General features: G+C 50.9%; 1 protein-coding gene across 2 annotated transcripts in view; it reads left to right on the forward strand.

The window, feature by feature from the left end:
* DBF4B (DBF4B-CDC7 kinase regulatory subunit) overlaps positions 1 to 15,019 on the forward strand; it is a 60,204-nt gene that overhangs the window by 37,627 nt on the left and 7,558 nt on the right. The window contains exons 5-13 of one of the 2 annotated variants that reach the window (XM_081791313.1): positions 1,349 to 1,534; positions 2,152 to 2,202; positions 2,972 to 3,059; positions 5,421 to 5,497; positions 7,161 to 7,194; positions 8,642 to 8,691; positions 11,219 to 11,331; positions 14,091 to 14,199; positions 14,326 to 14,450. In XM_081791313.1, the coding sequence (XP_081647439.1) occupies positions 1,349 to 1,534; positions 2,152 to 2,202; positions 2,972 to 3,059; positions 5,421 to 5,497; positions 7,161 to 7,194; positions 8,642 to 8,691; positions 11,219 to 11,331; positions 14,091 to 14,199; positions 14,326 to 14,450 (833 nt within the window). Of the gene's footprint in view, positions 1 to 1,348; positions 1,535 to 2,151; positions 2,203 to 2,971; positions 3,060 to 5,420; positions 5,498 to 7,160; positions 7,195 to 8,641; positions 8,692 to 8,717; positions 8,944 to 11,214; positions 11,332 to 14,090; positions 14,200 to 14,325; positions 14,451 to 15,019 lie in introns of those variants that run through there. The other variant, XR_014136093.1, reaches the window with a different exon arrangement.

Consider the following 15,019-nt stretch of genomic DNA (forward strand, 5'->3'; position numbering starts at 1 on the left):
CCACAACTTTTATCACCCCAGACAGACACTCTGTAACCAGTAAGCAAGAACTTCCCACTTCCCTTTAATGCAACCCCTGTCCAATCCACCGTCTGTCTCTGTTAATTTGCCTATTCTAGAGACCTGTCCGTGGACTCACAGATAGTTGTTCTTTTGTGTCTGCCGCCTTTCACTTAGCGTAATCTTTTCCAGGCTCATCCATGTTGTAGCGTGTATCTTCACTTCATGTCATGACTGAGCAATATTTTGTTGTATGTACACATCACATTTTGTCTATCACCTGTTGGTCACTTGAGTTATTTGCATTTTTTAGCTCTTGTAAATAATGCTGCGGTGAGCAAGGATGTACAAGTATCTGTTCAAGTCCTTGTTTCCAGTTCTTTGGGGGGCGTTCCTAGAAGCAGAATTGCTGTGGTAGACGTTGGTAGACCGTGTTTAGCTTTTTGAGGGACTTAAACAGTTGTTGGTTTTTTTGTTTTGTTTTTGTTTTGTTTTGTTTTAAGCTCAGTGCTAAGTTTCTCATCCAGTCCACCCTTCAGAGAGGGCCATCATTCATCCTGACTTTTAGTGGTGTGCTGGAGGTGGAGCCAGTTGTTAGCATCTCTTTCCAGTTCCACGTTCAGTAACATCATGTCAGCAGCTTGCAATCAGCCATAGTGGGAGTTCTTACCCCCCAGAAATCAGCACATGCTTCGTTGCAGGGATTTTTCCCTGGCGAGTGGGTCACTAAGCATTAGCCACCTCGCCACTGCTTATTTCCATCTTTTCTTCTCCCCACAAATATGAGTTAAGTGTCCTTGTGCTTCAGGCACTGTGTTGGGCCCTTGGGATACAAAGATGAGTCAGACCCTCTCAGTGCCAACGAGGAGCTTACAGGTAGGATGAGCGGATACCTGTGCAGCTCAGTAGCAGCCAAACTCTTGTCTTGTTTCATGTTTTTGTTCCTATTTTTGGTAGTGTGGTCAGGATCACAGGCGCGGTGTCTGGATGCCCCCGAGTATCTTCACAGGAATGCCATGGCTTAACCAGCTACTTTTAATCCTGTTGGGCCCCTCCAGTGTGCTCTTTCTCTGTGCAGACTCAATCTGGTCAAACCACAGAGCCTGTGGCCTTCTGCTGCTGGGTCAGGAGCAGCAGTTCTGGAGACAAAACCTGTATTATATATATAAACCCTATTATGTTTCAGGATGATGTCTTCTTGAGGGCTCGGTACAAAACTGCACTTGGTCTATTTAAGGACATTGATTCTGAAACTTCTGGCAGCCAAGATTTCCTTCCCCAACCTCTCAGAATCGATAATTCTACATCTGCCTTCTGGTTTTCAGCCACCTCTGTGATCTGGTTTCAGGTAATTGAGGGTTTTCTGAGCAAAGAAGTAAGTTACATCGTGTCCAGCCGCAGGGAAGTGAAGGCAGAGAGCAGTGCGACAGGCCACAGAGGCTGCCCCAGTCCCAGCGAGGTCAGGGTGCAGACACCGTCCACGGCCCATCCGAAGTGCGGCCACCCCCGGCCTCCACAGAAACCCACAGACTCGGTAAGAACCTCGTCAGGTAGGAAAGGTGTGTTTTCTGAGCAACGGAAATAGGCCTCGGTGAGCCGTTGTGGGCGGTCTCTGGCTTTAGTTCCATCTGGATTAATTTAACCTCTCATTTGAATTCAGAGACTGAAAATATTTTATCATAGCTCTAGATCGAAAAACCTTCTCAACTGGTTATCCCCACGCTGTCCCTTCTGTGATACATTTCACTTTTTAAGGGACTTCAGAGTCAGAGGGTCAAAAACAATAGGAAGGTCCTCTGTAAACCAGAGAGGGTGTGTTGAAATTGGCCCAGACCTGTCTGCTGGGGGTATGGAGACTCGTAAAGAGAGGTCTGAGAGTACTGGTGACACTCTGGCCTTGGGTAAATTCAGAATGCGCTTCTCCACCTGGGTCCAAGCTGCGGCTACCTGTGGGTGACCCGGGACTGTGTGTGGCTTTACCTTTACCTCCAAAAGGTTCTCTAGGCTTCTGTTTCTGCTGCTCCTCAGCTGTCAATGCTCCCAGCTTTCCAAGACACATGACTCCCAAGCCCTCACCAGCACCTGTGTGAACATCTGTTTGTGCACAGGTGGGCTGCACAGCATACCTCATTGCCCTTCTCTTCCTGTCAGGTGCCTTTGAGCAGAGGGAAGGAGCTACTGCAGAAAGCCATCAGAAACCAGGTGAGCGGAGGGGGGCGGGCTGCAGGTGGCCGTCTCTGGCACAGGGGAGGATCTAACCTTTCTTAGGAGGGGCTTCTGAAGTACTGACACAGAACGCACAACCTGTGAGACGTACCGTCCTTCTTTTCTTCTTCCAAATGAGGAAGTAGAGCTCAGAGAAGTTCAGTGATTTGTCCAGGGTCGCCCAGGGTGGCGGTGGTAGAGCCCAGATTTGACTCGCTAATCCTTCCAACACCAGAGCCTAGCACGAGCACCTCGGAGGGGATGCCGCGCTGCACATAAGCTGGACTTTGTGCATCTTTTAGCAGTTTATCCCTTTTGTGGGACCCAGGGCCGTGAAAGTGAAGCAGCGGGGGGAGGAGTTCAGGTGATCTCGGGAGCACAGTGGGTAAAGTGGCATCGAGAAGGGAGCGCAGGCTGTGGCAGGGGAAGGCCGTGTGCCGTCCTGGGGCAGCAGGGCAGGAACGGGCTGAGGCCAGCACAGCTTCCTGCTTGATGATGGTGACGGTCGGTCGGTCGCCGGTATTTATTGTGAGAGCTTTCCTCCCAGAGGCCCTCCTGACAGCTCTCTGGGAAGCCTGTGCTGCTTCCTGGTCACAAGTGCCTGGAGCAGCCGCCCCCGCCTCCCGCTGTGGCCAGCGCTTGTGGAGGAGAGGGTCTTTCAGGGGACTGGGGTAGACTCTCCCGTAACGTCTCTTCACGGGGTGCCTCAGAGCCGCTCAGGCCTTGGGGAGTCTCTTGCTCCTGCCTGACTGCTTTGTCTTCCCAGGGGAGCAGCAGCGGAGGAGGTGGCGGGAGCAGCAACAGTCTCCTGACCAGTGCCCGCTCCTGGGGAGTGAGGATCCTGCATGTGGACGGTACCGTTTCTGCCCAGGGCTTCTGGAGAGGGGTGTTGGTGACTGACTGGGAACATCCGCTTTTAGAGGGATGTCAGCCAGTATGAGCTAGCTGAAAGCCGAATGTACCCACTCATCATGTGGCCCCACAGCGGTGGGGGGTGTGGAGACCAGCAGTAGTCCTGGCAGGTGCTCGGTCCTAGCACCTAGGACGGTGCTGCTTTGTGGAACGCCCTACAGCTCTCCTCAAGCTGGTGTGATGACCCTTTTCACAAACCGGAAACCCTCCTGGTAGCCACAGCCACTTACCAGCTGTGACTCTGTGCTAGGAGTGAGCTCAAGTCAGTCCCCACTGCAGTCGTTTGTCCATTGTACAGATGAGGTAATTGAGCCTTAGATGTTAAGTGAATTACCCATAGTTTCATCAGAAGTGAGGGGTGTGTGGGGCGCCTGGGTGGCTCAGTCAGTTGAGTGTCCAACTTCGGCTCAGGTCATGATCTCACGGTCCGTGAGTTCGAGCCCCGCGTCAGGCTCTGTGCCAACAGCTCGGAGCCTGGAGCCTGTTTCGGATTCTGTGTCTCCCTCTCTCTCTGCCCCTCCCCCGTTCATGCTCTGTCTCTCTCTGTTTCAAAAAAATAAATAAACGTTAAAAAAAAAAATAGTTATATAAAAAGAAGTGAGGGGTGTGGCCCACATTCCAACCTAGTTTGACCTGACTAAATTTCATGTGCTTTCGGGGAGCCTCTCTGGCTCTGTGGGTAGGGCATGCAACTCTTTGATCTTGGGGGTGTGAGTTCGAGGCCCACATTTGGTGTAACCTCTAATTTCTTAAAATTATTTTTATACAAAATTTTAACTAAAGACATTTTTTTTTAAATAAAATCTTAAACTTTTTTCGTGGGGCGTCTGGGTGGCTCAGTCGGTTAAGCAGCCGACTTCGGCTCAGGTCATGATTTCGCGGTCCGTGAGTTCGAGCCCCGCGTCGGGCTCTGTGCTGACAGCTCAGAGCCTGGAGCCTGTTTCAGATTCTGTGTCTCCCTCCCCCGTTCATGCTCTGTCTCTCTCTGTCTCAAAAATAAATAAACGTTAAAAAAAAATTAAAAAAAAAAAAAAGAAACTTTTTTCGTATTTATGTAGGGTTTCCTCGCTGTAACCACCTGTTTGCAGGCTGTAATAAATTTACATTAGAATAGCTATCCTAGGGGCAACTTGAGTGGCTCAGTTGGTTAAGCAACTCGTCCCAGGTCATCATCTCATGGTTCCTGAGATCGAGCACTGCACGTTGGGCTCTGTGCTGACAGCACAGAGCCTGCTTGGGATCATATCACACACTCTCTCTCTCTCTCTCTCTTTCTCTCTCTCTCTCTCTCTCTCTCTCTCTGTCTCTTCCTCTCTCTCCCTCTCTCTCACCCTCTCTCTCTCTCTCTTTCTCTCTCCCTCTCTATCCCTCTCCCTCCCTCTCCCTCCCTCTCCCTCTCCCCCACCTCCCCTGCTCATGCTTGCTGGCACACACAACATGTGCAGACTCTCTCTGTGTCAATAAATAAACTTTATTTTTTATTTTTTAAGTTTTTATTTATTTTGAGATAGCACGAAGGGGGGAGGGGCAAGGAGAGATTGGGAGAGAGAGAATCCCAAGCAGGCTCTATGTTATCAGCACAGAGCCCGATGCGGGGCTCAAACCCATGAACCATGAGATCATGACCTGAGCTGAAAACAAGAGTCGGATGCTTAACCAACTGAGCCACCCAGGTGCCCCCAAATAAATAAACTTAAAAAAAAAAAAAAGAATCGGCTGGCAGTGACTGACTCTCACACGCAGCTCCACCTTGAGTCTAGGGTTTTCTCTAATCCATTGTAGGGGGCTGAACCCGATCCAGCCCAAGATCTGCCAGGGCAATAAATAGAAAACTGCTCAGGAAGGTCCTGGTCTGGGATGTGGGGGGCTCCATTGTCACTAGAAAATCAGCCATTTCTGACGTCTAATTTCCTGCCTTCCAGTGTGTTAGGGAAGCTCCTGCTGGGTCTGCCATATACAGCTACATCTGAGTAAGTCACATGACTGGTCTCCCCCCAATGGAAGCAGCTCTTCAGTGGTACCTTAAAGCCCTTGTGAGCCATAAGGCACCTCCTGTTCAAGAGTTGTGTTCAGTACTACAAAACAGAGTGGGGCCAGCTTAGGTACTTTTCCCAGGATAGAGGACCCAGCCCTTTCTTTTATTATCGGCAGGTGCAGAGGTGACACATAGCCAGAAGGTGGCAGGCAAGGCTGGTGTGATCCAGTGGGCCAGGCCAGTGAAAAGTATAGCCCCTGGCCCCAGGAAGGGGCCACGCTGGGGAGATGAGTGGCAGTCTGGCCACAGCCCTCTGTTTCTTCCACAGAAATGATGATGCACGTGCAACAGCTGTCTCTTGACGCCTTGCGTGTGAAGAAACAGGGGCCAAAGAAGAAGCCAGAGGTAAGTCGTCCTGCTGAACTGAAAGGAAATAGATGGTTTGTAAACAGTGAGTCTGTGACAACTTTGGTAAATCAGTGCCCCGTGCAGCCGTGTGTTCTTGGCCATCCTGGATCATGTACAAGAAGTGCAGCCTCTCAACACACCCCTGATGTCCACAGCCCCCCATTGCCCTGTTCCCTCTTCCCTGTGTTACCTACAGACCTCCCGTGGTATACTGAGGCATTGACCGTGGCCTAGGCCGGGGACTGCCTGTGGGTAGTCCTGGCCTAGATAAAACATAAATGATCATGGCCTGCTGGCCAGGCTGCTGTTCCGGGGACAGCTATTGGCCAGGGATGAGCCTGCAGATTGCATGGGTGGGGGCAGGGGATGTTGTGGTTTGAAATAGCTGTCACCTTCCAAATTCTTATTTGGCTTTTCCTTCCTTTGCTGGAGTTGGAACTGTGTGTACCACACACCAAAACCCAGGCTGATTTTTAAAGTCACGGTGTCTTCAGCCTAAATCTGAGAAAGGATTAAGCCTTGCAGGTTCACCCAGGGCCTGGCACCCAGGAATAGGACCAACAGTGGTAGTAGACCACAGCCATACCAGATGGAACCTCTGCCTCAGCTCCCCTCGCTCCACACCCTCTGGTCTGGGAGTCTTCGGGGTTTTGCTGCTGCTATTAAATAGATTTTCATTGTTCACAATTCAAAAGGTTATGCAATGAGTCTCTCTCCCCTGCGACTTCTCTTCCCCAGCCACCAAGCTCCCTCCCTGAGATAAACAGTGCAAACAGTTTTTCAGGTTTCCTTCCAGGATCCGTGCATGTACAAACAGATATGTCAAAGTCCCCCCCCCCCCCCACTTTATGCAAATGCACAGTATTTTTACTTTGCTTTGTTCACTTAATAATCTATTTTGTAGATACTTAGGGATCTTCCAGAGTGAGTTCTGGGTGCAGTCTGCTGATGTTTGAGGAAATATGGAAGCTGCTTTGGGTCATGTTTGCCCTGGAGGTGTGGGCTAGAGAATCCTAATCTCACTGGGCCCAGAGGCACAGACAGTCATGGACCCACTAGATCTCTCCTGCCCGCCCCCACCCCAATTCTACCTGATTTCTTACATTTTTCCATTTAATTTGTAATATTAGTTTGACCTTGGCCTAAACGTTGGTCTTGACCAAGAGAGTCCTAATACACAAGACAGGGCACAGGAAGGCAAGAGGCAGTCTCTTTACACTTGTCCTGTAAGCTGATCTGGGATGCCAGCAGTGCCTAGGAAATGCAAGCTGCCATTTAGTGAGCACCTGCTCTGCATCAGTCTATTACCTACTTTCTTTGCATTTGTGCCACATCGGCCAGGTAGGGAGGTGCTTGTCACACCCCGGGTGGCACAGCTCCACTTGGTTCCCAGGCCTGGGGCTTCTGTGGCTCTTGCTCTTCACTGTCCTGCATTTCCTCCACAAAGTCAGCTGCCACTGAGATGCACACACCGCACTCACCGCTCCTCATGTCCCTGGGGAGGCAGAGGGAGCCGTCCTGTCAAAGTTGGCTCCGCTCAGGGCCCAGCCCATAGCAGGAAGCAAAGTGGGGCAGACTCACAGCGACTCGGCTCACCGGGCCCTCTTCCTCGACCCTCTAGCTCCCTCGCATCCTTAACCTATTTTCCCTTTCCATTTAGGGAACGCGTCCAGCAGAGTCAAGAACGCGGAAAGGTCAGTGTGGTAGCTTTCCTCATCTAATTGCAGTCCCTCCCTCCTAAACGCTTCCCCACGGCTCCCTCTGTGGCAGCATCTGCTCACTTTTCTGCGGCAGGAAGCGAGTCCAGGTTGTGTTGCCCTGTTGTGTTTCTAGGGCCTGAGCTTTGCAGACAGGAGGGCAAGAGAGGGGTATCCGTGAGCAAGTCCAGGGCTGCCCAGCCGGGGCTTTTCCTTGGTGCCAAGACCCCACGTGGCCGCTCTGGCTCCTACATCCCCTGCCTGCTCTGAGCATTAACTGAAGTTCGGCTTCCTTTTCCTTCTGATTCAAGAGCAGTTTGGGGTGGGCAGTTTGACAGCTGCCTACCACTTTCCCAAATGCCAAACTCCCTGAAATTGACAAACAGGCAGATTGACAGCCCGGCTCCCAGCCCCTCTTGGACCGCAAGAGAGTTTCTCCCCCTGGATGTTTCTCCCAAAGATGCTCTTTAAGTGGCATTTATTCGTGCACAAGCAGGAGCTAAGAAAAGTCACTTGGCACCTCTCATGTTCAAAATTCAAGGAAATCTGTGGGGGAATTGATTTTAATCACTGTCTGAGTTAATTAGAAAGACAAGAAATCGCCCCCAAAAAGTAATTAATGGGAGCTGCTGCCATGTGAGGAGTGAGGCTGCTTTTTGCTTGGGCGCTGGTGGAGCCTGGAGTGGGTCTGCGAGCTGGGAGGCGCCAGCCTCTGGATGGGGTCTGGGGCTGTTATCTCTGACAGGGCTTTGGTCACTGTGGGAAGTAGAGGTGGTTCTTAATACCTAAGAGGTTTTAGAAACAGTGTGAATAATTAGCTAGTAGAGGATGAATCTCCTGATTAACTGAGCAAATTTGTCTTCCCAGCACCCCTTTGCCCTGTTCATTCAGGAACGAGATTTCACCCTTGATACATTTTTTTTACTGCCCTCTGCTGTGATCCCTAAACACTCTTTAGCTCTCTTCCTCCCTGCTTTCCCCCAGAAAACCCAGGATCCTCCTGGAGTGTTCTGCCTGGGAGTGTTCTCGGGCCCCTCAGGATTCTGAGACTCCCAAGAGGAAAGGTCAGGGAAGGACCCAGGGCTTTAAGCAGAAACCAGCTGGGGCTGGGTTCTGCCCCGCAGCCAGGTTTCTGGCCTGCGGCTCACAGCCTCCAGAATCCACACACGGGAGGGTCCTGTACCCTGCTTTGGGGCTCGGGGCACCCTGCGGCCTCTCCCCAGTGAGGGAATTCTCTCTCCCAGGGTAGAGGCCGGAGGAGATGGGAATGGGTGTCCTGCCTCAGCCAAATGGAAAGGTGTGCCTCGGGGTGGCGTAGGCTCCCGCTCTGAGCAACTCTTAAACCTTGGCAGAGCCTTACCTCTCTGGCGTTTCCTGTGTGTGTGTGGTGTGGGCCCTGCACCGGAGCCCACAGATGGCTGACGTGTGCGCTTTTTCTTTCCAGTGGCCAGACTGAAGGCACCATTCCTCAAAATTGAAGATGAGAGCAGGCAAGTGGTGGTGGTTGGCGGGGGGGTGGGGGGGCCTCTCCCCTTTCCCTCCCCTCAGACCCACCAGGCCCGCACAGAGGAGAGGTGCTCAGGGGCCCCAAGCTGACGTGGGGGTCATGGAGCCCCTCAGCCCTGCACCTTCGTCTTCCCCAGAAACCGCTTTCTCCCCCTGTCATGGAGAAGTCTCCCACAGACCAGGAGGAGCCTCCGAAGGTGGCATTGCACAGGTGGCACTCCTCTTGGTCATGAGTCAGAGGTTAGTGACCCTGTGTGTGAATTACCTCTTTCTAATGCTCTGCTTTTATGAGCACATGATGTCCCATCCAGGCTCATTACTGCTCCTCGTTTCCCTGTGGGCATACACTGATGCTTAATACCGAATTGTTGCTGGCCCAGGACAGTGCCAGTATGGTCCTCGTGGCCAAAGCCAGGGCTCTTGGGGTGGTGTTGGAGACTCCCTTGTCAAACCACCCTGTACTGGAAGCCTTTCTGGTTGGCTGTGCAAAACCCTTTTCTGACACCTGCTCTCTCATGAGGAGAAAGACTGGCATGAGGAGACTCTACCCTTTTCCTAGTGGGGAAATCAAGGTCAGAGAAATTAAGGGACTTGTATACGGCCATTTTGCCAATGAATCTTAGCCCAAGGCCAGAATCCAGATGTCCTGCCTGGTGTCCTTTTCACTCAGCCCTAAATGTCCACCAGTATGGCCCCTTCTTACCTAGAGCAGGAGGGTCACATTGGTTATAATCTATGAGCTGTTAGTCACCTTGGTTATTACTGACTCTTCGATAAGCACTAGATCAAAAACCTGCGAATCTATAATTATCTCAGAGGTTTTTCTTAGGGAGAGGGAGACACAGAATCCAAAGCAGGCTCCAAGCTCTGAGCTGTCAGCACAAAGCCCAATTTGAGCCTCGAACCCACGAACCATAGGATCATGACCTGAGTCGAAGTCGGACACTTAACCCAACTGAGCCACCCAGGTGCCCCTAAAGATTTTTTGTTTTTTGATTTTTAAAGAAAAAGTTCATGTGAACCTAGCAGAGACTCCCAGGACCAGAGCTTTCTGGGTCCCTAAGCCTCAGGCAGGGCAGCTAAAAGACCCGGTGGTGGGAGCCTGGCAAGCCTGCCTACCCTCCAGCTGGACCTAGATTTCCTTCTCAGTACCTGACCACAGTACAGAATTGGCTTTGGTGACCCAAAAATTAGCGGAGGGAACACAGAAAGGTAATGAGGTGCTCTCTCCTTCAGTTCCAGTGGCGGGGGGGTACTTCCCAAACTCAGCCCCTTCACTACCAGTTAAATACAAGTAGCGATGACTCATACACAGCAGCATAAGAGACGCCACCAGTGCCTCAGCGTCTCGCTGCACGTGGCACAGGCGACGTCACTTACTGGAGTGGTGTCCACGTGTTTGTGTGCTCCTGGCATCACAGGCAGGAGTGAAGATGAGGTTTCTCGTGGTTCTGTTTATGTGCTCTTCTGAAGCCTTGTAGCTTCACCCACCTCAACTATGCAAACTTCTAACCAGAAACAAAACATTGAGGAGGAAGAAAGAGGGGTACTGGGGTGGTGAAGTGCACCTCCTTCTTCTTAAGGATCCAAGAAGACCCTGTGGGCCACAGGGCTCCCACCATGCCCCGCCCGGGGAACCCATGGCCTGCATTCTCTCCTGGAGTGCCCACTGTTTCAACCAAACATGGTTTCCAAGCCTGGCAGTTCTATGAGCAGGCTTTGCTGAGTATCCACAGATCCCCAGATCTGGTTCTGAAAGTTTCTGGAACATGAGCAACTTTAGGCAAACCACCAAAACAACTCAGTATAGATCTGACTACCCAGAACCTTCACTGTGCTTCTCTTTCCCATTCAGAATACCTCCACTCGGGTGGTACAAAGGAGCAGCCCAGAGCAAAAATGTTCCTCTTCTTGGAATAGGAAAATCACTGTTCTGGTTTAAACCTTCCTCCATTTAGGTCTGTCAGGCTAGAGTCCTCAAACATGGTTTGTTTTATTTATTTTTTAAATACTTTATTTTTAAATAATCTCCACACCCAATGTGGGGCTCAAACTCCCAACCCCAAGATCAAGAGTCGCATGCGCCACTGACTGAGCCAGGCACCCCCTTAAAGGTGGTTCAGGGTCAGGAAGCAAAGTAGAGAGATAGATCACTAGTTGGGAGACATGCCCTGTTGCCTAGTCTTGACCACTCACCAGTCGTGAGCCCTTGGGCAAGTCACAGAACCTTTTGGGCTCCATTTCCTCTTCTGTAAAAATGGGCTAAGAACCACTTGTTCCCGTTAGCTCAGATGAGGCAGCGAGGTAAACTGGGCTTTGATGAGTAGACCAGGAGAGCATAAATATTCATCTAACCAGGAAGGCTGGTGAGGGTTTGGTTCTAGAACCGAAAAGATGTGCAGGGGAGTGGCCGTTTTATCAGGATTGGAATTCTAGGGGGTTGGGACTGGCCCCTTTCCTCATCCTATCCTTGCCCCACTGTAGTCAAAATGGAAGTTTTCTGTGTTTCAGGAAGTTTCGTCCTTTCCACCATCAGTTTAAATCCTTTCCTGAAATTTCTTTTCTGGGACCCAAAGATGCAAGCCCTTTTGAGGCCCCGATGACCCTGGGCAGCTCGCATCATACCAGGTGGGTCTTTCTGGTCTGAGTACCAAGGGCTGGTTGCAGGCAAGGTCCTTCCCCTCCAGAGCCTGCTGGTCTGATTTGGGAATGGCCATGTGTTCGCTCCTTAGGCAAAGTCTATTCTGGGAACTTAGCCCAGACCCTAGGAGTCTTCATCCGTTTTACTTGGTGCTTTCCGTCCCTACTGAAGAATTTGACTTGTGTCCAGAGAGCAGTAGACTGGCTTCTAAAAGGTCTACAGACCATCTTTATCAGAGTCCCCTGGGGTCCCATTAAAAAGGCAGGTTCTCATACTCCACACCTACAGAATCACAGTCTCTGATGATGAATCCCCCAAAACTGCATTCCTGTGAGCTCCCAGGTGATTTTTATGCACATCAGAGCTGGAGGCCTTTGGGGCTAAACATCAGGAATAACTAAGGGGCAAGGAATCTGGGGACCTACCGCATTGTGTGGCCCAGAGTGGTTCATAGGCTGTGGGTGTTCTTCCTCCGCAGATGTGTGAGAACGTGAACCTTCACTGAGCAGAGTGCAGCAGGGAGGACTACAGGGAGAGAGTGGCCCAGGGGCGGGGGCAGAAGGGGCGAGCTGGAGAAAATCTGTGGGAGGAAATGTTTAATATTTTTCATTTTTAAATTACTGTATTTTAGTTCCAAATTCAGAAGTTACAGAGGGTTTAAAATGAAAAGTCTGTATTCCACACCTGCCCTCTAATCTCCAGAGTGTGGGTCTGTGTCCAGACGTAGTTTATGTATCCTTTTCTCTTATATAAAGAGTAGCATAACATTGGGCTGTTTCTAGCTTTTTCCACTTGATGTATTCTTTTTTTTTTTTTTTAATGTTTATTTATTTTTGAGACAGAGACAGATCGTGAGTGGGGAAAGGGCAGAGAGAGAGGGAGACACAGAATCTGAAACAGGCTCCATGCTCTGAGTTGTCAGCACAGAGCCCGACATGGAGCTCGAACTCACAAACCATGAGATCATGACCTGAGCCAAAGTCGGATGCTTAACCAACTGAGCCACCCAGGCGCCCCCCACTGATGTACTCTAGATTGATTTCCTATTGGTCCCTAGAAAGCATCCTCATTTTTTAATGATTTATTTTTTTTAATGATTTATTTTTTTTAATATATATTTTGTAACATTTATTCATTTTCAAGACACAGAGACAGAGCATGAGTGGGGGAGGGACAGAGAGAGAGGGAGACAATCTGTAGCAGGCCTCAGGCCCTGAGCTGTCAGCACAGAGCCCGATGCAGGGCTCGAACTCACGGAGCACAAGATCATGACCTAACCTGAAGTCTGACGCTTAACCGACTGAACCACCCAGGCACCCCAATGATTTATTTATTTTTGAGAGAGTCGGGGGGACAGAGGATCTGAAATCAACTCTGCTGGGCTGATAGCAGTGAGCCCAATGTGGGACTTGAACTTCAAGAACCGTGAGATCATGACCTGAGCTGAAATGGGAGCCTCAACCAACTGAGCCACCCAGGCGCCCCCCCCCCCCCCCCCCACTGATGTACTCTAGATTAATTTCCTATTGGTCCCTAGAAAGCATCCTCATTCTCTTCTGTGGCTTCAGTGTCTTCCATTGTGTGGTCTTACAGTATTTTATTTAACCAGTCTCTTACTGATGGATGCTTAGATTATTTCCAGGCTTTTGCTATTATAAATAATGCTATAGTGAATAGTCTTACGCAGAGTAAATTTGTAGAATAAATTCCTAAAAGCGGAGGTGCTGGGTCAAAGGGTACCTGCATTTATAATGTTGATAAATGCAGCCAAATTGCTCTTCGTGGGGGTGATGCCAGTGTGTGCTCTCACGCCCTGGCCCTGAGCCCATCTCCCCTCTTGCCTTGGCTGGTACAGTGAGCTGTCCGATGTCCTGACCTCTGCCAGTCTGATAGTTTAAAAACTGTATCTTAGTGTAATTTTCATTTTCGTTTTTCTCATTATGAATGAGGTTAAGTAGGTTCATATGTTTGATCATTTGACTCTTTTCATATGAACCTTCTTTATATCTTTTTCCCATTTTTCTTTTGGGTTATTGATCACTTATTGATTTGTAAAGAGCCCTTCATGTATTAGGGAAATGAGCCCTATTAGTTATAAATACACCTCCCCCTCCCCCAGTTTGTGATTTATCTTTTATTTACATTTTCTGCCATGCATACATTTTTTTAGTTGAATTTATCAGCTTTTTCCCATGTTTTCTACATTTTGCATCATGCTTAGAAAGTCCTCAGAGAGGGCTGTTTTGGACTTGGTTGAGCTTGCTCATACAGCCAAGCAGCCACTAGAAAGATGGGCCTGAAATTCAGACGAGAAGACACGTTTGAGAAAGAGATTGGAAAGTCCTCAACGAAGGTGGCATCCATGCAAGGAATAAGCCATCGTGAGGGAGGAAGCCACCTGAAGCAGGGGAAGGGGACATTCGGGGTAGAGGAGGTTGGGGGCAGTATGGTGCCCTCACTACCACTGAGGCCCTTTGATTCTACAGGTCAGATGAGCGTGGGTTTGAGTGTCAGGCTGGAACTGCCCTAGGAGGCCTTTTTGCTGCCCCTGGCACACGCCCTCACCTATGGTTTGAGGTGCGTGGGCAGGGACCGGACAGGGTCCCCTCTGAGAGGTCTCGCCTTCCTCGTTGCCTGGATGGGAGGTGCAAAGTGTAGGCAGGTCTGCCTGACTGTTCTGGTCCTTCCCTCCGAGGACCCCAACAGTGACTGCTTTCCCCCACCCCCACCCAATGCTTTCCCCCAGAGAACCCAAGGACCGAGAGCCAAGCCGGCGATTGGCCACCCGCACCCCACCCAGGAGAAGGAAGGGCTTCTGTGAGTGCTGTCAAGAGGCCTTTGAAGAGCTCCACGCGGTGAGCCTTCCCTGCCAAGCAGCTGCTCCCAGGCTGCTCTGACCGCGCTTTTCCTACCTGCCTCCACCCCACTCGCACCTCACCCTGGCCTTGACTAATGCCCTGTGCCCCTCTCACCCCGGGCAGCATCTCCAGAGCGCCCAGCACCGGGGCTTTGCCCTAGAAGCCCGCCCGTATGCAGAAGTCGATCGGGTCATTGCCCAGCTCGGCCACAGCTTTGCTGACACCCCCTCGCAGGCCAGCCTCCCCAGGTGAGCACCCTGAGCGGCCCTGCTGGCATGGTGGGCGCTGCTGTGTCCTCACCGTCCTGCTGCTGCCCACTCCAGAGGGGAAGGAGCCAAACAGGACCAGGGATTGGTGGCGGTTGGAAGCCCTCCATTTGTGGCTTCAGCTGATGGGGACTGGGCCAGATCAGCACATGGCTCCCATCCTGATGCATAGCCATCGCCATGGTTGTGTGGGTAGGGAGGGCAGCTCAGCAGTGGCTGCTCCTGGCATGTACCTGCTGATGTCCCTGTGTGGCCTTCTAAAAGTTGCGAGGGGGATTCCTGGGTTCCTCCCAGACAGGTAAGATGCAGTATCTTTCAGCCTCTCTGTAAGTTACCCCTAGAAAGGATTGCAGGGGGATCTCCAGCCCAGCTTTCTCTGCTGCCACCAGCTCGCTGTGGCTTCTTTCCTCTTGACCCAAGTCTTCACCTCCCCGGGCTCAGCTTGGAGAGCCAGGCTCAGTGCTGCATTCTCCAGCCGCCAAAGGGCACAGCCTCTGCTGTGGAATTATTAAATGGAACAGCCTCTAACCTGTTCCTCTGGCCAGCCCTGA

The sequence above is a fragment of the Panthera onca genome, chromosome E1 (genome assembly GCF_046562875.1).
Source record: "Panthera onca isolate mPanOnc1 chromosome E1, mPanOnc1 haplotype 2, whole genome shotgun sequence".
Lineage (NCBI taxonomy): Eukaryota > Metazoa > Chordata > Mammalia > Carnivora > Felidae > Panthera > Panthera onca.